Source organism: Neodiprion fabricii, chromosome 2, assembly GCF_021155785.1.
Source record: "Neodiprion fabricii isolate iyNeoFabr1 chromosome 2, iyNeoFabr1.1, whole genome shotgun sequence".
NCBI lineage: Eukaryota > Metazoa > Arthropoda > Insecta > Hymenoptera > Diprionidae > Neodiprion > Neodiprion fabricii.
The window spans coordinates 27831793-27855775 of record NC_060240.1 but is presented as its reverse complement, the minus strand read 5'-3'; the positions used below and the strand labels follow the sequence as shown (position 1 = coordinate 27855775).

The 23983-nt window shown below is 38.1% G+C and overlaps 5 protein-coding genes and 1 long non-coding RNA gene across 14 annotated transcripts; 3 read left to right on the top strand and 3 right to left on the bottom strand.

Annotated features, from left to right (window-relative positions):
- The first annotated feature begins 1343 nt into the window (after positions 1-1343).
- LOC124176056 (beta-catenin-like protein 1) lies at positions 1344-4704 on the top strand. The gene is made up of 9 exons (XM_046556856.1): positions 1344-1610; positions 1912-2291; positions 2365-2696; positions 2848-3071; positions 3159-3341; positions 3428-3575; positions 3662-3828; positions 4009-4192; positions 4302-4704. The coding sequence occupies exons 1-9, from the start codon at positions 1581-1583 to the stop codon at positions 4388-4390; spliced, it is 1737 nt and encodes a 578-aa protein (XP_046412812.1). The 5' UTR covers positions 1344-1580; the 3' UTR covers positions 4391-4704.
- A 163-nt stretch (positions 4705-4867) lies between these two features.
- Positions 4868-12278, bottom strand: LOC124176052 (polycomb protein Asx-like). 6 transcript variants are annotated; one of them, XR_006869291.1, is made up of 9 exons: positions 10929-12278; positions 10274-10530; positions 9681-9888; positions 8840-9597; positions 8435-8728; positions 7469-8287; positions 7065-7304; positions 5423-6981; positions 4868-4979 (listed from the first exon to the last, which is right to left on the bottom strand). XR_006869291.1 is itself a non-coding variant. In XM_046556848.1 (9 exons), the coding sequence occupies exons 2-9, from the start codon at positions 10711-10713 to the stop codon at positions 6562-6564; spliced, it is 3048 nt and encodes a 1015-aa protein (XP_046412804.1). In that variant the 5' UTR covers positions 10714-10843; positions 10929-12278; the 3' UTR covers positions 4868-6561. The 6 variants fall into 6 exon arrangements, 5 of the variants coding, with proteins under 5 accessions (XP_046412804.1, XP_046412802.1, XP_046412803.1 ...); XM_046556848.1 differs by adding an exon at positions 10662-10843 and having other exon boundaries at positions 4868-6981; XM_046556846.1 differs by having other exon boundaries at positions 6559-6981.
- Positions 12279-12356: 78 nt separating this feature from the next.
- LOC124176059 (thioredoxin reductase-like selenoprotein T homolog CG3887) lies at positions 12357-14049 on the top strand. Its single transcript, XM_046556862.1, has 4 exons — positions 12357-12632; positions 12763-12892; positions 13128-13323; positions 13414-14049. Exons 1-4 carry the CDS (start codon positions 12487-12489, stop codon positions 13536-13538), a joined length of 597 nt encoding a protein of 198 aa, XP_046412818.1. The 5' UTR covers positions 12357-12486; the 3' UTR covers positions 13539-14049.
- On the bottom strand, positions 13127-15046 carry LOC124176060. The gene is made up of 2 exons (XR_006869292.1): positions 14882-15046; positions 13127-13264 (listed from the first exon to the last, which is right to left on the bottom strand). It is a non-coding gene; the product is annotated as an uncharacterized LOC124176060 (long non-coding RNA).
- Positions 15047-15329: 283 nt separating this feature from the next.
- Positions 15330-18456, top strand: LOC124176057 (transcription termination factor, mitochondrial). 3 transcript variants are annotated; one of them, XM_046556858.1, is made up of 5 exons: positions 15330-15535; positions 15769-16544; positions 16626-16722; positions 16826-16979; positions 17094-18456. In XM_046556858.1, the coding sequence occupies exons 2-5, from the start codon at positions 15798-15800 to the stop codon at positions 17473-17475; spliced, it is 1380 nt and encodes a 459-aa protein (XP_046412814.1). In that variant the 5' UTR covers positions 15330-15535; positions 15769-15797; the 3' UTR covers positions 17476-18456. The 3 variants fall into 3 exon arrangements, with proteins under 3 accessions (XP_046412814.1, XP_046412813.1, XP_046412815.1); XM_046556859.1 differs by lacking the exon at positions 15330-15535 and having other exon boundaries at positions 15976-16345; positions 16447-16544; XM_046556857.1 differs by having other exon boundaries at positions 15331-16544.
- On the bottom strand, positions 18454-23836 carry LOC124176053 (putative ATP-dependent RNA helicase TDRD12). Of its 2 annotated transcripts, XM_046556850.1 has the most exons (17): positions 23679-23836; positions 23378-23568; positions 23026-23276; positions 22735-22934; positions 22523-22655; positions 22088-22418; positions 21388-21543; positions 21105-21257; positions 20702-20945; positions 20347-20493; positions 20037-20233; positions 19827-19952; positions 19619-19767; positions 19380-19550; positions 19049-19211; positions 18798-18980; positions 18454-18714 (listed from the first exon to the last, which is right to left on the bottom strand). In XM_046556850.1, exons 1-17 carry the CDS (start codon positions 23680-23682, stop codon positions 18523-18525), a joined length of 2991 nt encoding a protein of 996 aa, XP_046412806.1. In that variant the 5' UTR covers positions 23683-23836; the 3' UTR covers positions 18454-18522. The 2 variants fall into 2 exon arrangements, with proteins under 2 accessions (XP_046412806.1, XP_046412807.1); XM_046556851.1 differs by lacking the exons at positions 23378-23568; positions 23679-23836 and having other exon boundaries at positions 22735-22926; positions 23026-23186.
- Between the last annotated feature and the right edge of the window lie 147 nt (positions 23837-23983).

Genomic DNA, 23983 nt, shown 5'->3' with positions numbered 1-23983 from the left:
ATATATATATATATATATATCCGTATAATATAATGTTTTTGTCGTTGTACACTTGGTTAGGCGAAACGTATGGAAGATGAAACAACCATACCGAATATATATGTATTTTTCTCTCGGTCTCTCTCTCTCATCACTACGGCTTTAGTTTTCGCAGTTTTCGCGAGGTTGACAGAATGAGTAACTGCCTCCAGTAGTATACGCTCTAAAGTTTATACAGATTTGAGATAGCACAGCCATATATCTTTATACATAAGCCATTTTATACAACATGCGCTTACCGGCCAAATACGTCACGAATCCGTTCTAAACCTCTATTTCGTGTCAAAGAGCGGTACTAAACCACGAACACGAAAACACGAGCGTGTAGGCTCGCTCTGGCTTCCCTCTAGTTACGGATTTCTATGTCATAGAGTTAGACCATACAGAGCGGGTGACTTTGGAACGTATATTGAGGGAATCCACTGGTGTTCGGTGGGAACTCCCACGACTATAAGAGAGCTAGTAAACTGTTAATATAAAGTGAAAGAGATCATGAGCATTCTCAGTTCTGATTTTGATACTTACAGATACGTGAAGATAATTGTTACGTTGTGCTGTCTGGTACAGAAGAAAAGTGTTATTTAATTAAAAAGCATTGATGTATTAACATTTGAGATCTGGTAGAACTCTTCAACATTGAGCTAGATCACAAGACTGGACAGCTTAGAGCCCCCATAAACACGGTCCAACATCAACGTGCTGTACTGTACGCGTAGGTACTCGATGATGCAGTGAGCTATACCATCCTAAGCACTGCTGAGTATTTTATCAACCGTAATAATTAATTTCACAGAAGCAAATGAAGATATCAATATTTGCCATCGTAGCCGTAACAATGATCCTTATTTCGGCTGAGGTAATTAATGTTGAAGCTGGACTGGTGGGCGTTGGACTTTGCTAGGCCGGCTGCGCGACGCTCGCCGTCGCATGCTTTAGTGCAGCTGGTGCCATATTCGGCGTCGCAAAAATTGCCCAGATCAATGCATCACCAGCCCTAGGAAAATGCAATTCGGCATTCAGTTCTTGCGAATCTGCCTGTGTTGGAGCATTTGGTTGATCTAGACGTGTCATCTAGATGTATCGTAGTCCGAAGGTCGTTGCTGACCAAATCATAAATGAAAGCTGCAATAAAAACTCGTAAAATATCTCACTGTTGAATGTATTTCACCGTTGTTTGCCGCCTTATCAATATTCACTTTTCACGCTCGATAACATTCACCACTTGCCGTCCTGTTCCGTTCCAAGTTCCATTTGTCCCGTTGTAACCTAACCTGATTCAACCCAATTCAACCTAGCTGATAATAATGTATGCCTATGCATAAGTATGTATACACATGGCAATACGGAGAGTACCAATATAGACTCATTGTCAGTCAACTGAAGAACATAGTCTTTAATCAACACATCAGGATTTATGTACTAGGGTTATACACAATTACCATGTATGGCTTTATTCTGTTATTGGTTAATTATCACGTTTACTTATTAACATAAAATTAAGTAGCTGTGATTTAAAAATATCGAGACAAACAGTTTTCGATATGGATATCGGTGAACTATTATCATACAAGGTAATTATTCAAGTATTTTTAAAGGTTACCAAAGTTAGGTGATGTTTAGCTTTCAATCTGAACAGTAAAGTTTCTTACGCTTATTGTATTACTTTCGTTGCTATACTTAAGCTACTTATTAACGATATTCACGCTACAAGTGTGTGTCAGTAACATAACCTGCCAATCTCTGAGACACTGGTGGTTATTGTCGTTAGATAAGGGTGCGCTCACTGCATTACTGTCATTAGCTGATAAACCTGCAAGTTATGATGATTTCTGTTGGAGTAGGTTGGGTTTTATGTAAGGAATTAACTTTTAGCCACCCAATACACCGAAACGACCAGTACATGGAGATGAAGAAGATGAGGATAACTGGGAAAATGCTAAACGATCAAAGCGTGTGATTAAAACGCCATATCATCCTCGTCAGCGACAGATTAATGAGGGTGATCTCACTCCAGCTGTTAGCAAAGAACCTCCTACACCAATCAGAGCTGCACTTCCAGCTCCAGCCAATGATGTTGTCGAACCTCAGTTGACAGAAAAAGAAAAACAAGAGATTATCAAGTATGTAGAGACGGAAGCAGCAGAGGTTGAAGCTTTAGATGAAGCCACGCTAAAGCGAATGATTCTGTTGTTTGAAAAACGAGCTCTTCGGAATCAAGAGATGCGGGTGAAATTTCCAGATCAACCAGAAAAGTGAGTTAGCATTTACCCAATTATTTGTGAAAACAAACTACCAAATGTCATTTTACCATTCTGTCTTTTCTAGGTTCATGGAATCTGAGTTGGAGCTACATGAAACATTGCAAGAACTAAATGTAGTAGCAACAGCCCCAGATCTCTACCCGATAATGGTAGAACTTGGTGCTGTGGCTTCCATGCTAGAGCTTCTTTCTCATGAAAATACAGACATTGCTGTTGGGGTGGCTGATCTGCTGCAAGAGCTTACAGATGTTGATATTTTGCATGAAAGCCAGGAGGGTGCAGATATCCTTATAGATTCGTTGCTGGAACAGCAAGTATGTGCCCTTTTAGTGCAAAATTTAGAAAGGCTTGATGAGAGTGTAAAGGAAGAAAGCGACGGAGTTCACAATACTTTGGGTAATATTCAATAAGACAGCAAGATGATTATTACAATATGGACGTATAAAGTTGATCTAAGTTCAATTAGGACATGAAATTGTTAGGGATATTTATTTTTGATCTTAGTTGTCACCTTTACCTAAAGGGTTATTCCTTAATTTTTTTCAAGCCATATTCGAAAATCTGCTCGAGTTCAGACCAGACCTCTGCGTAGATGCAGGTAAACAAGGACTCCTCCAGTGGCTACTACGAAGAATCAAGGTAAAGGCTCCATTTGATGGAAATAAGCTATATGCCAGTGAACTGCTGTCCATACTTGTTCAACAAACACCTGAGAATAGGTTGCTGCTTGGGGATTTGGATGGAATAGATGCTCTTTTACAACAACTCGCTGTAAGGGTTTTGCTGTTTTCTAACTATATTGGAATTAATCTCGATGAAAGAATAACAGATGCAAACCCGTTCACTGTAATCCTTTAGTTCTACAAGCGTCACGATCCTCGAACAGCGGAGGAACAAGAAATGATGGAGAATCTTTTCAATGTTTTGTGCTCCAGTCTAATGGCAACGATAAATCGAGAACGCTTCCTCCGTGGCGAAGGACTCCAGCTCATGAATCTAATGTTACGTGAGAAGAAAATGTCTCGTAATGGATCTCTAAAGGTACCACGTATATTGAGAAATTTATGGAAAGTTGTCACAGCCATTGACACAGATTTCCGGTTTCTAGACAGGGGTTTATATTACAGGTACTGGACCACGCTATGAATGGGCCAGATGGAAAGGACAATTGCATGAAATTCGTAGATATACTGGGATTAAGAACAATTTTTCCATTGTTCATGAAAACACCAACTAAGAATCGAAAGAAAATACTCACAACGGAAGAGCATGAAGGTAGTTACATCATTTTTATTTACTACTGTTCCCCTCCTGCTGAACTCACCATTCTGTCTTGTTCCCACCACCATGTATTTATTCAGAGCACGTCGTTTCCATTATCGCAAGTATGCTGAGGAATTGTAAAGGAGCACAGAGACAGCGTCTGATAAGCAAATTCACAGAAAACGATTTTGAAAAAGTCGACAGACTGATGGAGCTTCATTTTAAATACCTAGAAAAAGTAGAGGAGGTCGAAAGAGATACAAAGGCAAGTCGTAACTATAACTAGCTATTGTTCACTTTTGTAATAATCTATAAATTAATATCAAAACTGACATTACTTACCTTGATTATACCAATTTTTAATCGCTACAAATTTGTGTATGTGTGGGATTTAATCAGTGGATATTTTCTATTCCTGATATTATTTAAAATTTCTAATTTACAGGATGACGAAGAAGAGGAAGAATCTTACATGAGGAGACTGGACGGAGGATTATTCATTCTCCAGTTAGTAGATTACGTTTTATTGGAAGCCTGTACTGGCTGTCCACCAACAGTGAAACAACGTGTAACGAGAATTCTCGCACAAAGACGAGCATCTCTCAAGACCATAAGGCACATTATGAGAGGTAGAATAGACAGCTCATATTGTGAATTCGCACTCCCAATACCCTTTTCTCTCTTTCTACAATATGAAGGAGACAACATAGAAATCGTTTCTTTTCTTAATTTCTACAGAATATGCGGGTAATCTTGGTGATGCTGGTGACAATGAGTGGAGAGAGGCGGAACAGCAACATATTTTGCAATTAATCGACAAGTTCTGATGTCTATCTGCCTCGCGATTTTCACCCTTTACATTCATCAGAGGATTCTCACACATTACCCAATTGTGTTCACACGTAATTAGAGATGTAGAAAAATCCACTGTACATCGGCTAAAATCGAAAAATTTACAGATTATTGCAATCACGTAGTATTAATCACATTTGCATTTAATTTACATCATTAATAAGAATGAATTGTCAGTAAACGTGATGCGCTGTTTTTGTAGGTAGTTTTGTTGCGATTCTATCAGTGTAACTCCTACTGACTAGCTTATCTTGCATCTCAATGCCAATAAAATCGAAGTGAGTCATAATATGTCTACATACATAATCTTGCCATATATTATTCTTATAATTTTTACGTCATTTTCTGTTGCCTACAGTTCGTTACTTCATCATTAATCAGGATTAAAGAATGGTATGTATAACATACTTGCATTTACAGCTTTGGTAGTTCTGTATTTTTCTCGAATAAGCCACAAAAATTGAAAAGAAGCGTCGCTTCATCAGTTGACAGTCATCCGTACTACGAGTTGTAGTCAACATTTGCTGTAATGCCTTTCTGCTTTGTTCTTCACTGTTGCTGCAACTTATATTTTTTAACATTTTGAATCATTATTTGTGAGAGGATGGATTTGGTTCGATGATGAAAGAATGACAAGGCTTCTATACAATTTAATTATAATTGTCTTCAGAAGGTCTGCAATTTGCTACTGCAAATCTACCGAGTGAAAAAGAAGTCGAAAATTTTCGTTAATCATATCAGACCATTTTTTAAAGTTTTAAACGAATATGATTTTATTTACATTTGAGCGGAGTACACAGTAGGTGCTATGCAATCACAACAATAATATTATCATTGTAAGATGATAAAAAATAAACAATTATGTATTACAATCTAATATGGATGAGTCGCGTCTTGTATTTTCCCTGATACGCTAAAATGTAAAGTCTCGTGCTCTGCAAACCTAATGGCGTAATGAGATAATGAAAATATGATTAAAAAAAAATTAAAAAACATGTTTTATGTACAATGTGAGAATTCGACGTAAAGTCAGTCACGCCTTTTTTGCGCGCCGTCAGTTCCGTCGCTTTTCAGGATCAGTCCAGTTCGTTGACTCGATATAACGAACATCCGTCGCAGATTTATCTAACAATAAGCATTGGATCACAGCTAATCTACATGAAAATCTTACCTCTAATGATAATTAATATGTCGCTAATGCTAAATAGGTCACTCGTTAATGACTCGATAAGACATGCCTTAGACGAACGAGTTTCCTAAATACATCGCGTGTGAAGAGACGCGGCAGAATGATTCCAAGGCGTTAAACTGTATCGAAATACATGAGTCAAGCTCATTAAACTCTCTTTTCACTGTATGTTTTACGCTAATCTGTTGCCGCATCTCATCGCATTTTTTTCAATAAGAATGTCCTTTGCAATAACGTGGGTGATGAATTGAAAACTGTGGGAATAAATAAATAGCGATATCACGAACGATTGCGTGTGATGTTAGTGGAAGACAATAACGGTGTCGGACTGCAATGCAATTTTAGCCCTTATTTAACACTGAAAGTAATGGGGACTCAATAAATCACCAGGCCTGGATATGCCTCTGATTGTACGTAGCATTAAAAGTATCGAAATAAAATACACGAGATAACACGGATGATGGCAAGTTGCTTTGATTGTTTACGCTTCACGCGTTATTTTTCTTATTTATACTTTGTTTCATCACTCACCAGCCTTAGAGTGATGGTTATGGGAGGGTTTCACATAGAAAGGTAGAGTTTTTTGAATGTCAAGTACATGTCAATTCAATAAACATAACAACGTCCCCACTACGCCCATGTTCATCTACTTGTAAGAATATTGAATGAACGGTAACCGGGTGGATAATAAACAGGTACTGGCCGAGGTGAAAAAATTTCCAAAAATCTCATATTAAGGGAAGTTTTTTCAAAACAGTACCACCATATTCACCAACAAATGAGCTAGCAGCAAAGAAACGATAGTTGAAACCTATTTCCGGCAATCAAAGATATGAAAACTATGTCAAGCCTAACAGCCGCTCAGCCTTCTCATGCTTTGTTATCCAACGCTAGCCCTCTCTAGCTTGATCTATGGGTTTCATCTATCTGGCTACTTGATTTATAATTAACCACCGATCAACGTATGAGGCAGGTGGCGCAAATCCGTTGAGGTCCAATACAGTCATCATGGCAAAAGGCTCCGCATTGACGACATATGACCATGGCACCTCTCATATTGCATTCACATGGTGGTGGAGGATCACCACCCATAATAACACCGGGAGCACCAGGCTCAGCACCACCACCACCTCTCCCATCTGAGGCACCCCTTGCCTTCAGAGTTACAGCTTGATGAGAACCCTCCCCGGCGCTTGCTGGCCTTCCTCTGACCAGATGAAGTCCCACTCCCATTCCAGCTATTTGGGGGGGTAGCGGCGGTGCCGATGAAGCCCGAGGTGCACTGTCACCAACTCCAGTTCTTTGTACCAAGATGTATTGCCCCAGGCCATTTGTTCCATTGGGACCCAGCTGAGCCACTGCCCCACTTTCAGTCACCTGAAACATAATTTATGTAAGTTATTTTAAACAAAAAGATCATAAAGTTCCTACAGAATAACCAAATCACATTTCACATTTACCTCTGCAGGTATGGCTTGCCGTGTGGTAGCAAATACGTGTCTAAGCATCACTGCTTGACCCTTATTCTGCGTATGTTTTACATGCTGCACGGCTTGCTGAGCCTTCTGGGTTTTGACACTGGTTAGTGTACGTCCTCCAGGCTTGCTAGTGGTGAAAGCTCCATCAGCACGGGCTAGTAAACTTGGAGGTGGTTTCAAATGAGCCTTGAGTTGATCCCTATTCGGCGAGCTTTGAATCACCTGTAGATTGACAAAGGATTTAAACTATTTCAAACAATACTTCTTCCAAGAAATCCCTCTACAGTCCGTGTACTAATACTGAATTCGAGTCAAATTTTGAACCTTTCAGATAAAAAAAAAAAAGAAATCCTAAAGCATTCAACGTTTCAATTAAATCAACCAACCGCCTGGCAAATCTGGTAGCTTCGTTCCAAATTTACGGCACCAGGGGGTTCTTTTGTGGAACTCCTAGACCTTCCCCCGCCCTGTTCCTTATTGCCGCTTCGTGAACCTCTCGGGCCACCTTGGCTGGTAGAACGGGCCAATCGCGAAGGAGCAGTAACGGCACTTGTAGCATATTGTTGCTGGACAGTAGCAGTTACAATCTGTCGAGGTTGCGCAACAATTGGCGTCTGTTGCTGGACGACGATTGTACTTTGACCTCGACCTTGATTCGGGGACGGAACACATATAGGGTTGCTCTGCGCCTGATTACGTGGAAGAACGTTGCTAGTTGCAACATTCGTTTGTCCAACAACATTTGCCGACGATATTTGAACAATAGTCTCTTCTTGAGTACTGACCACGCTGAGCTGGGGGGACGGATTGGGCTGGTTTTGAATCTGTATCGGGACAGAGTTTGAGTTTGTTTGTCCTGTGTGAAAATTCGTTTGTACAAATCTGATTGACTGTAATGGAGGAAATGCAATTATCGGTGGGCTATTCGACTGAATGTTGTTCAATAGGCAGCTTGTTACAGGGGTACCAACAGTCAATGTGTCAGCTCTTTCATAGGAAGGGCTTTGGTCAACGGGAATTTGCACAGAGTTCATCACTTCCGCAATACTAGTCTTTGTGTTGTTTTGTTTGGGAATGCTCTCAATTTCGTTGGATGTCGATGAATCATTGCAGTCATCCTGTGTCGTCACAGTTATGTTTGCTGCAACGGAACCATCTAAGGCTGCGGTTACTAGGGGCCAGGGTACTTGGAGCTCCTCATGTGTCTGCAAGTGGGAATTGATTATTAGACTATTATCTCAAAATAAAAATATTTTGAAAATAAATTAGATTCAAAGATCATGACTTTAAAGCATCCTATAAAAGTTGCCTGCAAAAACACATGTTACAGGTTTTAATCATTATCTACTCACACTGGTTACTCCAACATTATTTACTGTGGGATCAACGGTCCAGTTGCATTCGAGCATCCCGGTACTAATCTCTCGTGATTCGAGAACATAATTATTGGCGTCAATGAAAGCATCTTCTTCATTTCCAGTGGTCATCTCGCAAGAGGCTGCATTGACTGGCCCTTGTACAGGTACCACAGGATTGTCGTCCCCTCCTCCTGTACTTGAACCAATTTCTATATCCGCCAAAATAGGATAAATATTTTCTGGGCAACCTGATATCTCTTCATAAGCTTCTATCATTTCACCACGTACCTACGATCGTAAAAATTCATTTCATTGGAATATGTAAATACCAAACATCTGATGATTATTCAACAAATCTATGTAATGCTGATTATCAATATGATTTTTGAATTTTTTCACCTCTAATTCGTGTATGCGTTGTAATGTTTCACTATCTATCTCCATCTCTTCTGGAATCTGTGGTTCACCATCTACAGTTGTAGTTGTAGTTGATTCTTCTACTTCTGGTTGACTATTGATTATAGACTGATTCTCTGATATTGGTTCTGATAGAGGGGCACCATCACAAGATGACAAATTCTCTGTCGTTACATTACTTTCGATTTTACATATCTCGGAATCATGATTATCCGATTGACGGGAAATCTCTTCATCAGGTACATCGGAAACTGGTTCCTCAGATTTGTGTATTTCTTCGTTAATAATTTCAGCAGCTACTCCATTGGCTATTTCTAACATTAACTCTCCTGGAGTTTCAGACACACGAAGTTCCGATGACTTCGTGGTTTCATCATTAGTGACAATGACAGGTGTTTCTTCTATGAATGGATCAGGGTCAGACTTAATTATAACATTGGATGAATTTAGTTTTTGCTGTGTTAGTACTTCTTTGCAACTATTACTCGGCACCATTTCCTTATCATCCTCACATTCTTGCGTTGATTTAAGGGTCACTGCTTGACTTTCCGTTGTCAAGCTTGACGCCATTATATGACCTTTAGAAACGTAACTTGCTATCGCCACTTTTTCTTCTGTGACTGCTGCTGAACAAGGTAAAAGATCAGGTGCTGTCTGATCGTGTATAGATTCTGAGCGCAATCGCAAACTTGAACGTGTGACTGCTCCAATCGGCCTTGGTTCCACTGCAGAGTGCGGTCCTGTAACAATACATTACTCATAATGGGAAAAAGCAAAACTGTATAGAAATGTTGTACATACGTTTTCGAGATGTTTGACTTACCGGATCTCAACTTAGGTTCTCGTTTCTCACCCCATATTGGTTCAAAATGCTTAAGCTTCCAAGGATCTAATTTATTCTTATCTCTCTCAGCTTCCATTTTCAGTCTCTGTTGATTTTCGGGGGTGAATTCACCCTCAGCCAGACGTTTTTTCCACTCAAGGCAGGCACGTGCAAAGAACTCATTGTTTAATCCAGACGTTGCAGCATCCTAAAAAAGCAATGATTACGCACAAGAGAAAACATACTACAATAAGTGTTAAGCTAAGAGATTAATTATTATTTGTTTTATAACAGGCTCTTGTATTCAAAGAGTCAAACTCTTGATCATACGAGGCTGAAGCTAGCTGGTAGAATGAGCAACCAAACGTTCTAATGTTCATTCAATTAAGATAGTAAAGTCTGGAAATAAAGTTTTGTGAAATACCTTGAACCCCCAATACTTTTATAGAATTATGAAGATTTACCTAAACTGCATTTTTCTATTTCCAAAAAGTTCGAAACATCTGGGTATAAACTCTGGCTGCTAGCTTTAGCTTCATTTTTGTCATAACCAATGATCATTTGAATTTCCAATACGATCATCAATGGCATACCTGTCTATCAACAGCTGGTAAAAGCTGAGCGAGCTTCCTTTGATAAAGAGGAGGAAGTCCCTGGAAGGTGTACCGATTAAGTAAAGCCCTAAGACTGGTGCTGGCCAAAATGCTGGCTGGGGATTCCAAATCTACTAACCCAGCTTCTAACTGAGCAGCAGCTGAAAGCCTTTTCGTCGATCTTCTACGACTAGACTTCAAACTAAAACCAGGTAGACTTGCCAGCACTTCCCTCATTGTAGCTGCTGGTTCCTCGGCTATTATTATGGAAATATGATTACTTTCATTGGTATAGGAATAGTAACAATCCAAAAATAGTCCTGAACGTTAACAGATAGTATAAAAATGCATTATAAATACATTTGAGTCTTAAAAAAAAAATTATTGCCTTTCTGCATATCCTGCGCAATATGTGTGCCACAATTCTTGATATTACACATTGCTTATCCAAAGAGTCTCAGCAGACCTGTTAGTTACAAGTGGAAAAAAAACCTAAATGATTTTCATAATCAAATATGAAAACCAACATAGAAGCAACAATCCAACAATTTTGAGTCACAGATGACACAACTGAAAATAATCAAGATTTGTATACAGACAATGAAATTCGGAGCTGTTGATAGTTTAAAGAAGTTTTGCAAATTAATAAACTTACTTGTGGGAGTTCGTGGGACATTAGCAACATTCAAGGGAATATCATCCGGAGGAGGTGGCGGAAGAGGCTTCACAACAATCCTAGGAAGAGTGCGAGAGTTGCCAGCAGCTATCGTAGTGTTTTTTCTCCTCCTCTTGGCCTGCTGGCGAAGCGCGTGTTTGATAACTTTTTTACTGTGAACCATACTGGAGTAACCAGAACACCCAGGGCTGCTTTCTCCGCCTCCTTCGCACTTCGTGCCATCCAAATCCATCTCCATTGTCATACAAGTAGTGCCCTACCTCATTGCCACGATAAAACTACACGTGTACACATGGTTGAGTTGACAAGATACCACAAGTTCTTAAATATTAACATAACAATCGTTACATCTTTGATTGGTATATTATGCGAACTCCGACGAATGTCAACTGGGGTATAAAAAATAAAAACAACATTTCTTCAAACCGACTGACCAACCACTTCCTGCTAAATTAGGTTAAAATTTTTGACAATTTTCAGCACAAAATTGTTAATAAACTATTGTCACACGTTGCAAACGCGTTGTAACTATTAAAATAGAGAGTTTTCACTCAGTGAAGCATGAAATATCGAACAGAAAAACTCTGACGACGTTTCACTTCAACCAGCCATATTGTATTTACGTATTTATTCCGTCCAGGCTAGCCAACTGCAGCAAATTTTTTCAAATTCTTATATCTCTTCTCTTCATACTATATTTTCATTCGCCGATTCACACATATCAATTTACGAAGAGAATCATTACGAATTCAAAATCATTAACATAATCTTCGTCTCGCTTTGAATGTAGCATTTCGAATTAGTTGTGACGCATTAAATTCATCAGCATGAAAGCGAAAAGAAACTATAAAAACCTCCCAGACCATAAAGCTTAAATGGAGCGGTCACGGTGTCTCATGGTCCCAAACGTGTCCCAAACAGGTTGAGAAAGAAAGCTTACATCCTGTCCTAACTTGATAGCATACTTCTAATGCGATTGAGAGAGACGGCGATATGTATTTGTCTTAATTTTTTTGCGCAAAGCACAATGCAATCTTGGACCTGAAAGATCAGAGGAAAACATCGGCATGTCCACTCCACGTTTATAAGCTTATATTTCAGTGCTCTGTGCGCACGACCCTCTAGAAACGTATTACTCACAATTATATGGATATGTATCATATCTTTCCTTCATCTCTTGTGTATGTTGAACGTATGATTGAACGCATGGACTTATAAAGATAGACTGCACGACTGTGTACCGAGCTGAGGCCGTGATTGGAAAGAGAGAGTACAGCTGGAGCCAGACCTCTCTACTAAGATTCTGCATGCCTAGAATCCGAAGGGCTTGCGCGATCGCAGCGCTGGCTGATGGCGAAATAAACAGGGAGCGTTTGAGTAACGAAAGATTTTACTATCTAATCCTCCGTGACCGTGAGTCGACTGCACTCTCTGAGTTGACTATTGTCGTCCGTTGCCGAAATTTGCAAAACTGTCGCGTGAGCTCGTGAGAGGTTAACTTTATTGATTGTTGATTTACTTAGAAGTTAGCTTTATTATGTCCGGTCTAAAGTTAGGTTTGTCGTGTCTAATAATAATCTGTGCCTTGAGTACACATGCAGGTGCAAACAGCGATGGCGATGGCGACATCCCGCTGTCCAGGATTCGGGGCAGCGCCGGACCAACGCTAAAATTTTTCTACTGGCAAGTCAAGTTCTTTTTGTGGAATGGTGAAATGTTTTATCTGCTACCTTAATTGACAATGCATTCATGACGTAGATATGGTCTAAATTACAATGACGAACTGTTATTAGTTTTGTTACAATTCTTTCAGTTACTCATGTGGCTACAGAAAGGTGTTTGACGACTATGTCAATATTCTGCAACAGAAATATCCTGGGCTAAATATCGATGGAGAGAATTTCAATCCAGCTGGTTACAAGCTATTTTTGGCAAAATTTTTGGTTAGTCTAAAAGATCTGCTTCAATTTAAAGTAAAAGGTTCTCCCAAACAATGAAACCAGCATATCGAAATAATAAAAATCAGATTTTCTTTACAAACTTTCAATATGGAGATGATCAGTTTTTTCATCACTATGTAGTTGTAATATCGATCCTTCAACTTTACTATATAAATAATATATTTAATTTTTAGAGCGTCGAATCATTATTCCTAGTATTGATTAATTCTTTTTGCAGGGCATGTCTAAAATCCTGGTGATCATCATAATATTATGCGGCATAAACGTATTTGCCCCGTTAGGCATTCGTCAGCCATCTTGGTGGCAATGGTGCACTGATAATCGTCTCTATGCCTGCATGATGCTCTTCTTTCTCTGCAATGCAATTGAAGGACAGTTAATTGCATCTGGGGCTTTCGAGATCCTACTCAATGGTTACTAAACCCTTGCAAAATCAATCACCAGCATAAGCAAGCAGAACGAAATAACTCTTGAACCATTTCTATCACACTTTCATCTTACAGATGTTCCTGTATGGTCTAAGCTAGAAACTGGACGAATACCGCAGCCTCCAGAACTCTTTCAGATCATAGACAGTCACATGCAATTTGGAACAATGGATGTTGAACATGACGGGTTCGGTAAATAATGATAAGCCTGATAACCACTATTGTCAAAGAAAAACTAAAAATGTTTTTTATAATTACGTATCTAGATAATAATGGAAACTACAACGTGTGCCGTTTGCTTTACCACATGTTATACTACTTTGCAGAAGCGATAGTAGAATATGTATGATTTATCTTTAAATGATTTTAATATCGTTGTGCGAATTGAAGTTCACTTTGCATTTACTGTTGTTCCGGAACAATAATTCCTATTGAATCTAAAGACAGTTTATCAGTATGTCATTGACGGAATTTTTGATGTCTCGAGTGTATCAGGGCAGCCTTTTTTGGTTTAAAGATGATTTACCAGAGGTTTCAGGTGGTAGATGACTGTATTATATTTGTACTACAAGACAAATGAATTTGTAATTGTCATGTTGTAAATCTTGAGTAATTCATTTATGGTCTTTAGGTGGATAAGATTCCATGTACATATACGTATGTTCGTTAACGAACACTTGTCAAATGTTGTATTATATTTCTTATCAACTACGTGTTTGTTACCTTTTATTTATCGGCAAGGTGATAAGCTTGGAAGAAAAGCACGCCAACTTATTGTCAGTACTGCAACAGTGCTTACAGTAGAAAATTAATCCCAAGACCCTCACATAGATGCCCCTAACCCAACATCATTCTTACGGCCTACTAAAATCAATTTTCTTACTTTGCCGAATCGCATTTTTTACAGTGAAAAATTCGTATTAGGTTTTTCTCGCATATACTATTCTATTCTTTAGTCTTTCAGCTTTCGAATGAAAAAACCCTTGTACGCCAAACAGTTCGTTAGTAGCGTTGATTAGAAGTTTATGGTTACGCATAACCCCCGGGGTAGCTTATTTGTTTCATAAGGATGGAAATAATTTTCGCAGACATTTAGTTCAGGTACGTACTCCCATATTACACGTTTTCTTAACATTCATTTGATTGTGATTTCCCAACCAAAAATTTCTCCATCTTCGGCATGGTATCAAAAGTTTCATATTCTTACAAAAAAAAATTGTAAAAATTTTAGGAAAATCGCGATTTTACTGTTAAAAAAAAAATAGAGTTGCCTTCAAAATCAGCAAAAAATATTTCCTTCCACATGTCATCGCGAAGATTTTCAGTATCAATGATTTTTTTGTACGACTGACGGATGTCGATATAAATTTGTGCGAAAATCAGACTGCTCTTTAACCAGTAGTTAATAAAATCTCAAATAGTTCAGGGGTTACTTTGTAACTCCCGAAATTTTACACTAAAGTTCAAGCAAAATCTGAGATTGTGAGGATTGGCGACAGGTCAAGTTAGTATGGAAAGCCCCATATGCAGGAAAAAGACATACCGGAAGTACCCTTCTCTCTTTCAAACGCTGTGATGGTGGGAGACAAGGGAACAGTGGAAGTGTAATAACCATAGATGCAGAAATGTAAGCACATGATACGGTCATATCTTCGCTGCCGCCTCGATCGTCAACACAAATATCGTCATGCAAAGAGAGGAGTACTCTCGGCATTCAATCCATCTATGCAACGGTCTTCTACACAGATCTGGCCACTCCTGTCCCTTGATCGTAGAACGCCATATTGAAAACGCTGCAACATTTTAGTCTTTTCTAGTGCGCTGCAATCTTGGAGGCCGGTGTATAGCAAAGAGCTGCAATCTCGAAGGCTGGGGTGTGCAGGGTGTGCAACAAAGAGGAATATATAAAGGCCTCCCCCTCACTAGTATCGTCTGCCACATTTTTAGGTCACGTTTTTCGAGACGAAGTGCTCAGACCTGTGTAGAAGCTACGATCTATGCTTATATTATAAGTCTATGTTTACGATATCGCAACACCAACATGGTGAACTGACGTACCGACATCAATGTCTTTATTCTTACCCAGATAGCGCTTCAGCCACTACAAAACTTGGAGGCCCTTTAAAGCTCTTGCTGTAGATCATAGTGGAAGGAATAAAGGCTGCTGGCACTAATCTGCTGTGGGTCGTATGAATTGGTATGCGGTAGAGTTCCTGTAAAATATGTAAAACCCTAACCAAAGTGGCCCAGAAGTGCTTCACTCTCGCAATTAGTGAAGATTCGGCTGCGTGTTTGTAATTTAAAGAATCATCATTCATTATAAGTCTTACTGGGTCGTAAGGATAACAGCGAGGGTCTAACCAAATGCAACCAATAAATAAACCCTGCGATCTGAATTTAAAAGTAACTACCTCTCCAATTCCTCTAAAGTGGAGAAGTGTTCGTGACCTAAAGTCGAAATGATGGAAGTAATACTATTTCTTGCACGTGGTCGGTACTGGCCTGAAAAATACGGTCGACTTATGCAGGAGTGTCAACAATATTGGATACTGCAGGTGATTCCGTACTACCAGATCATCGGGCGTTCACCAAAACTATCATGTATTCTGCCTACAACAACACAACTAATACCGCAACAGTTGTCATGGTGGAATTCCTTCAGGAGACCTCGTCTTAGGTATCACGATCTTGTCGCTGTGAACATTCCATTGACAATTGAAGCTAAGAGCCACCATAAAATTGTCAACACCTCTTGCGAAGTTGAGAATACTACTTTGGCTTTAAATGATAGCGACACCCACATTTTTGATTTTAAATGCAGAACAGCTAACGAGATCCGAGCCTCAAGCTGCCTCCAGAAACTACTCTGCATTGATATTGAAAAGGCTGATATTTGGGTCAAAGCTAATAGAAGTTTTAGTCTCATCAATCCAGCTGATATATCGCTTAATTATAAAGCATGCCTGGACGCTGACATATCTGAGGCAACTATCAGAGAAAATGCATGGTTACTGTCTTATCCACACAATATATTCAAGACAAAGATGAAGCTGATTAAGAACATGTTTTTTACTAACTTTCAAAATGGTATTCCACTCTTTCGCTTAGGCATATTCCGTTTGCTGGCACTTTCGAAACAGCTCATATACGATGTCAGATGGTATGGTGGAAGTAACAGAATACAGTATCTAGCTGAACAACTTCAGGTAATTTCTGTTTACTTATGCCTGTCAACACAAATATATGTTGTCGTGATGTAACTCTAATTAGATATTATATAATTCCAGTGTTCCATGTTTGAGGTGTGCCAACTTATAGTCAAGTACCAATTTATGCAGAATCATCCGTTCGATAAGCTCCGCGATACCTTGAAAATACTGCTACGTATGATCCATTCTGCATATCAATCTCATTGAGTTCTGTGATCGATTTAAACTGCCGATCAAGGTTGTCAATATTAACATCTCGATGTTGTAAAAATTTACAGACTACAGGATAGAACGGGAAGCTATTATGAACGACTGTTGGGCATTTAGACAGAATCCTGAAACCATTATTGACAGATTGGAGAGAATTAGAGAAGCTGGAATTTTTCCTGTCAAACCTTGGATGGTTCGTTGTATAGAACCTGTTATTGCCAGGTATATTTCATCACATATTCATTACTGCTTTCTTGCATTACTATAAAAACTTTTTTGACAAAACAAAGATGTGAACATATTTATATAGACTTAATATATCATTCTCCTTTCCAGGAGGATCAATAAAGAGTCTCATCGACGTGCAATACTAGGAGAAAATGGGACAATAATTTATTATCTTTCGGAAAGATTTCAATGTGATGAAAATAAAGTAGCTGTTATTCTCTCTAAGTTACCACAAATCAAGCATGTAAGTGGGCCCAAAACAAAGAAAGTTGTCGATTTTCTGATAGAAAACGAATATACCATAGAGCATGTGATACGGGTGCCACGAATTCTTTTTCATGGAGTAGAAAAAGCACAGAAACGACTGAATGAACTACTCGAATATGGACACAAGCCCAAAAGTCTCATAGTATTCTGTAAAACAGAAAAAGAATATAATGAATATTTGGAAAGAATTAAAAAGAAATGGCTGAAAAATGAGAAGAAGTGAATTATTGACCAGCTATTTATTCATTATTTATTTTCATAAACGAAAGAGTTAAAAGTTATTGCACGTCATCTTCATTTGAAACAAAACGCAATATGTGAAGGCCTATACTTGAAGAAACTACTCCGCCATCTCACCATTTCTTATTTGTGTTGGAGTTGATGAATTAGTGCTACTCCTGAACGGTCAATATTAAAATTCACCAAAATATGTATATATATAAATAAATTTACAGAGAAGCTTTCTTGACACTGATCCTTCACACCAATGATGCAAGCAAACACGCAATAGTAAAAGCAAGGCATGAGGTCATGTCTATTGGTCAGAGAAACCTGATTCAAGGGATCATTGTTGTACGTGAAGTTGTTCATGAGTTTATTATCTCAAGAGTCGATAGCGGTATGGTAGTAACTATTAGCTCATTCACCCCAGCTTGGGTGACATCTAATCGACAAACTTTTGTTGTGTTTCAAGGGGGTGCTCTAGTTGATTTTCACGTTGTCTATATCGCCAAATATCAAAATCCAGGTATCTCAAATGCAAAAAAGGGCCCAACAGCCCCATTTTGTACGCAATTATGAACAAAAACGCTCAAATAGATTTTCATTTGACGCAGAAATAAAGAAATGACATGAATTCTACGAATATACAATTGCAATTTCGTAGAAACCATGCCATTTCTTTGTTGCTGCGTCAAATGAAATTTATTGGAGTGTTCTTGTTCAGAATTGCACATAGAATGGGGCTGTTAGGCTCTTTCTCGTGTTTGAGATACGTGGATTCCGATATTTGGAGATATATACATCAAGGTCAAAATCGATCAGAGCACCTCTTTGAAGAAATAATTAGAATGCACATGATACATCATAGAAAATACATGCCTGTACCATTGTTTTACTGTAAGGTATTTATTTTATCACGAATGATGAGTGATGGGTTTGAAGTTGCATTTGGTAACTTGGAATAAATACTACATACCTATCATGTATATACTCATTTATTTCTTACCCATGGAGCAAGATTGTTCAAATTACTAACTAAATTATATTATTAATTGCTTACTTCGCTAGTTCTACAAAGGGCGAGTAGATTCTTGATGTGCTCTTCATTCTTCATGGCGCACTTATTGCTAATCAATGTGTTTTTCAATGATGCATCAATTAAATCTGGATAACCATTGGCCAATTTATCCCTAACTTCTAAGGGATCGATCCATAGGATATGACTGAGGTGAAGCAATACCTGAAACGTTGAATAATTAACACACAATGATACTCAATCTTAACTGTGAGACATCGCGAAACAATTGCACAAGACTGATGGACCTTTCCAAAAACGGATGATGTCGAATGGGTCACCGTTTCATGTAGCCAAGTATAAGCCATTCGATCAGCGCATGGACTCCAAGTAGGCTCCTCATCGAATGGAATAATGCCTGTCAGATAGATGTCTACAAAATGAGATGGCCATTCCGCAAGTTCGTGTGGAACTTCGAGTAGCTGAGAGATCTGAAGCAAATAATTTTAATAATGCAAGCTTGGCGGCAAGTGATTACCGTAAAATAACATACGCTTACTTTAACAAAAGATATGTCTCCATCATCTATGCAACGCACTTCCACATCTTGGATGTTGGATGATTCTTTGTCTACCAGCGACAAAACCTTCACTCTTTTGTAATTTCCTGGAGCCTCTTCCACAGCACAAATGTGACCAACACTCACCGTTCTAGCTGATCTCCTGCAAACGAAACAGACAACATTTTTATGAACATTAGCTACATGGAATTGGAAAGACTTTAATTCACTGCCAATTATGAAGGATAAAGTTTTTCATGTAGGGGATTTTAGTATATGAATAGCTACAATGTAACACAGATTGTTCTCAACACCAGAGTTGGTTTCTCACCTTCTAGTTGGATCTGCATAATGATTCTGTAACTCAACTGAAAGTTTAGCAAGTTCCTCAAATGAAAATGTTACTTTTTCATTTGTGTTTGCCCTTGTGTATTCTACTACCCTGGCTGAATAGTGATTGGCACTATGGATAGATGTGATAACGAATTTTACATAATCGCCACTGAAAAACAAATAACAATGATTACATGTAACTATCTTAAGTGTACCTATACATGTTCAAAAACTCACGTTTTTATCTGTGTGGATGGTTGATCAATCTCAGGGATAATACAATGTCTACTTGTGCAGGCATCCCTGTAAGGGCAGCACCCAAAGGCTTTAAGATTTTCACATAATTGTCGATCAGTCTTAGCCATTTCCGTTGATATAAATATTTTCTGTGGATTAAAAATATACATTCAGCATCGGGAGGAAAAACAGTATATGAGAATTTTACCTCGAAATAAGCTTCCATTTCTGGTCTTATTTTAGTTTTTAGCCTTCTCATAATAGTAATAATTCCGTATAACTGGGTGTCATTGCTTTCATCAGCAATCATAATGAACCTGAGCTTTGGTCGGTCCTGCAAACACGAAAAAACTTTTGAACAATATAGGAACAAGGTGAAATTGATCCAGCTTTATCTCACGACAAGATAAGATCTCACCTTTCCACGCGTTTGCGGAGAAAAATTGTTAGCCAGTGTTGAAAACCTGTAGAAGAACTGAGTCTTCGTGTTTGAGGCAAGCGAATAGTGGATCAGTAATTCTGCATCCCTGATATTCAAGTCTGAGAGCACCTGGTCTGTGCAAACGAGCACAGAATACATACCTGATACTTTCACCATCCAGGACTCTCTGATGCCTATGCTAACAAATAGGTCGTGTTTATATTTCACATGATTTGTTAATCATTGCGAACAGGTATATTTGGTATTACATTCCAATACTTTGGGATTTAAAGTAGCAATATCATACCTCGTATATCAGTGAAAATCATCTCATCATGAGCGATAAGGGTATCTATAGAAGCTGATTTAAGATATTCTGAGAGTTCTCTCGCTTCATGCGGAGTTGTGCATACTATTACTGTCTTGAGCATCGACCATTGCGATCCAAGTAAGTCTATTATACGGGGAAAGATGTGATGTTAATAAATACAGTTGACAAATCCCTAAGCACATTTAAGCATCTAATGACGAGTGGGATTCAATAAAAATACAGTAGCATAACAATCTGGGCTTGCAAAAGGGGAAAAAATGACTAAATTATAATTTGTCAAACATTTAAACACATATGGCATCAACATGTTGTACTCATTTTGAACTCTTACCAACCACTTTCGCAGCCTTTTCTTGTTTGGGATTGATATAGAGCTTTGTTTTAAAAGATGCATACACCACTGCTTCCATATATGATCCAATACAGACATATGGGTCTTTGATGAATGCATCAACAAAGTTCCTCATCAAAGGTGTCCAGTGCTGTGCAATTGTTATCAATTGCAGTGGCATTGAGCCAGGTAACTTGCAATGTCCATGTTGGACTTCCTTTATAACTCTGAATATTTCTCCTAACTGATGAGCAGAAATGCAACCACCAGTATGAAACAGAAAATACATCATTTTCCATTTTACGGTGTTAGTGTAATTCATATAGCAACAAGACATGTTGACATACGTAAACTGGTCGTTTGCTGAAATTGATGCATGCAAGGTTGTTGATACATCTCTTACCGATTTGCGATACTTATCAAGTATCACGTCTGCTCCATCGAAGATCATGTGAAATAGTCGGTTCAAGTTTAACAGCTTCCTATTATTCTTGATCAATCTCTTCAAGCACGGAGGTGTAGAAATGAGAATTTCACAACCATTGTATAGTTTCATCTGGTAAAAAGTTTGAGATTTTATTTCTGTAGCATCTTATAATTTTTTTAGTGACTTAGTTATATTAGTTATCGCATATGGATGTGGGAAAAAACTCATAAAGGTATCGGTAAGAACAGATATGAATTACCATAAGGTTTTTTTCTGGCATCCCATTAAAAGCCGTTAAAATTCGTATTTTGGGATACTCCTTCAATATTTGCTTACATTTCTCGTGGACATGAAAAACATCAGTGGAAGATACACATAGTATTATTACCAGTGGCCCATTGAGTCCAGATGAGAACTATAACATGAATCACAAAAATAAAATCAGGCTTTAGTTTATTCAAATTTGGGTACGGCCAACACTAATACGATTATGTACTATTATTAAAGTATTCGTATGTATATAAGTTGAACCCCATTTGACCACTTAAGTTCAGGGATTATTTTTGATAAACCGAATAGAAGTTGAATTTTATGAGAAATTGATCTATCATTACAGGTGTATTTTCCGTTTATTGCATTTTTTTTCATACAGTGCATCAATAAGATTTCAGCTCTTTAGTGTGTTATATAAACACCTTACTTTTAATTTGTTTATACTTAAAATTGATGCTATTCGAAAAAATTGAAGTTTGAGATTTCAATATTTACCATTTCATTGGTCAAATCTCGCAACAATTGGTTGATAATAAAGTTTTTCTAGTTGATTAAGGGGATTTCTAAAAAAACCCAAGTATAAGTCGACCCCTCGTATAAATCACGTACGGATTTTGAGAGGGAAATCGGCTAACAATATTATTATACGCTATTCAGATTAATAAGGTATTGATTTGCAGTAATACCTTTGGGTATATTTCGTTGGCAGCAACCAAGCTGGTTATTGGTATAAGATACGATAATGTTTTTCCAGATCTCGGAGAATTAACTGCTACCACATTCAAGCCTTTGCATATTGCAGGCCAGACATATCCTTGGAGGCGCATTGGCCTCACAAGTGTCATTGAGCGCAGTGTCTTATGTATTTTCTCAGGGAATCCAGCTTCAGCCACTGAGTTAAGTTGCTCACACAGAAGTTTGCTGCATACTAATATTTCATGACTGGAATTGACACAGGAATTGCCTTTTGGTGATCCATTGAATGCATGTGCATAAACAGCATTATTTTTGTTACGTCTGAAACGAAATCTTTCTGACTAATCTTAAAAATTGTGATTTACCTAACTAATATTTAGAACTGCAGTTTTGGAAGAAAGACAAATAAGAAAAATTATACCCACCCTTTATTATAGTCAGTTGTATCTAAATTTTTTCTACTCAATTCCAATGTAGTTTCTTTGGTTGTTTTTATTGGAGAGTTCTCAACTGATACTCTACTAGATATATCGGTGTTTTCAATTATCTCGATCAAACCTATGTCATTATTGTCATTAGTTCAGCTATTGAAAGAATTGTTGCTGCAACCATTATTATTATTTACAGAACTACTTACTGGAATTTATAGCTGTTGCAAATTGATTGTAAATCAGTGCTTCGCTGAGAACAATGATCTCATTATCTACGATCAAATACAGCTCACCAAATTTATTTCCAGACTTATCAAAGGAGAGACAATCAAAGTATGTCTGAGTAGATGCACTCAAGATTTCTTTAGTAAATCGTATAGCACTGTTGCTCCAAAATTCTGAAATACTTTGCATCAATGTATAAGAAACACATGTCATGGATTGCTGCGTCAAACTCCAAACAATACATACAACTTTGAACAAATAAGAAGACATACCAGGCACTTTCATCTCCCGTAGTGATTGGCAATATATCGTGGATGCCAATGGATGATGTTAAAAAATCATCAGATATGGAAAAAGGCGGTAAGATTTTTAAATCTTCCATCCAGAATTCCAATGCTATACCATGATCAGGCAAGAATACTCTATATTTTGTATTGATGGTATTGAACAATCCAACAATTCCCCTGCAACACCATCCTGGTAATTCAGCGTTGAAACTGCTCCTGTTGTCAATGATCACCATCTGTAGAAAAATTCCACGATGAAAAAAATTGTCCTTTTTAGGTTTCAAAGCAAATTTTTACACACGATAAAATAGTGAGCAAATAACAGTGTAATGCTTACATCTCCAATTTGGGGGTGCAAGTGGTCTCCATACTTCTGTAAATTGGTTTTGGCTATCCTGTGTAATTCTCCCTCTAGCCGAACAATCTCTGTGGCATAATTTTCTGTTCGACGAATCCTTATGTGAAAGGGATCGATGACATTCGTCACTTTAACCGATTCAGCAGTATTCGGAATGTAGATACTATCTTCTGAAAGTTAAAATCGAATTATCCATTGAAGAATTGTCAATCACCTGTGCAAATTATGAACATTGTACGTGCAAAAATATATCTTGAACACAGTTTAGCGATTGACTTACCCATGTCGAAGATTTAATTAGAAGAAAAAAATTATTTTGAAACATTAGATTTGTGTCATCACAACACAGTTTCCTTATGTTTTTATTCTATTTTGTTGTTTTATCACATTTATCTATCCGAAATTTTCCAACGAGTGGCCGACACATCCGCTGACCACGAGTGCCGCTGACTGAGCGTTGTCGGAAGAATGTATAGACGGTTCACTTCTGGGGGCCTGCTTCTGATTCGGCTTTCACGGTTCCAGCCAATGAGAGGCGAGATTGGACAAGAAATTATTTTTTTCCCATTGAATCTCGTTTCTCAT

Bases quoted from the DNA above. Each gene is read 5' to 3' on its own strand.
- LOC124176057 (XM_046556858.1), top strand. From the start codon at position 15,798: ATGATGGAAGTAATACTATTTCTTGCACGTGGTCGGTACTGGCCTGAA. The intron at 16,545-16,625 runs GTAATTTCTGTT...ATATAATTCCAG, and splicing joins ATCTAGCTGAACAACTTCAG to TGTTCCATGTTTGAGGTGTG. The intron at 16,980-17,093 runs GTATATTTCATC...TCTCCTTTCCAG, and splicing joins ATAGAACCTGTTATTGCCAG to GAGGATCAATAAAGAGTCTC.
- LOC124176056 (XM_046556856.1), top strand. From the start codon at position 1,581: ATGGATATCGGTGAACTATTATCATACAAG. The intron at 3,072-3,158 runs GTAAGGGTTTTG...GTAATCCTTTAG, and splicing joins CTCTTTTACAACAACTCGCT to TTCTACAAGCGTCACGATCC. The intron at 3,829-4,008 runs GCAAGTCGTAAC...TCTAATTTACAG, and splicing joins AGGTCGAAAGAGATACAAAG to GATGACGAAGAAGAGGAAGA.
- LOC124176059 (XM_046556862.1), top strand. From the start codon at position 12,487: ATGTCCGGTCTAAAGTTAGGTTTGTCGTGTCTAATAATAATCTGTGCC. The intron at 12,633-12,762 runs GCAAGTCAAGTT...CAATTCTTTCAG, and splicing joins ACGCTAAAATTTTTCTACTG to TTACTCATGTGGCTACAGAA. The intron at 13,324-13,413 runs GTTACTAAACCC...TTCATCTTACAG, and splicing joins TTTCGAGATCCTACTCAATG to ATGTTCCTGTATGGTCTAAG.
- LOC124176052 (XM_046556845.1), bottom strand. From the start codon at position 11,193: ATGACAATGGAGATGGATTTGGATGGCACGAAGTGCGAAGGAGGCGGA. The intron at 10,531-10,928 runs GTAAGTTTATTA...CCATAATAATAG, and splicing joins TGTCCCACGAACTCCCACAA to CCGAGGAACCAGCAGCTACA. The intron at 9,598-9,680 runs GTAAGTCAAACA...GTATTGTTACAG, and splicing joins AGAACCTAAGTTGAGATCCG to GACCGCACTCTGCAGTGGAA.
- LOC124176053 (XM_046556850.1), bottom strand. The intron at 21,544-22,087 runs GTATTACTGCAA...TTCATGTTATAG, and splicing joins CCAACGAAATATACCCAAAG to TTCTCATCTGGACTCAATGG. The intron at 20,234-20,346 runs GTATGATATTGC...TTGTTAGCATAG, and splicing joins GATTTTCACTGATATACGAG to GCATCAGAGAGTCCTGGATG.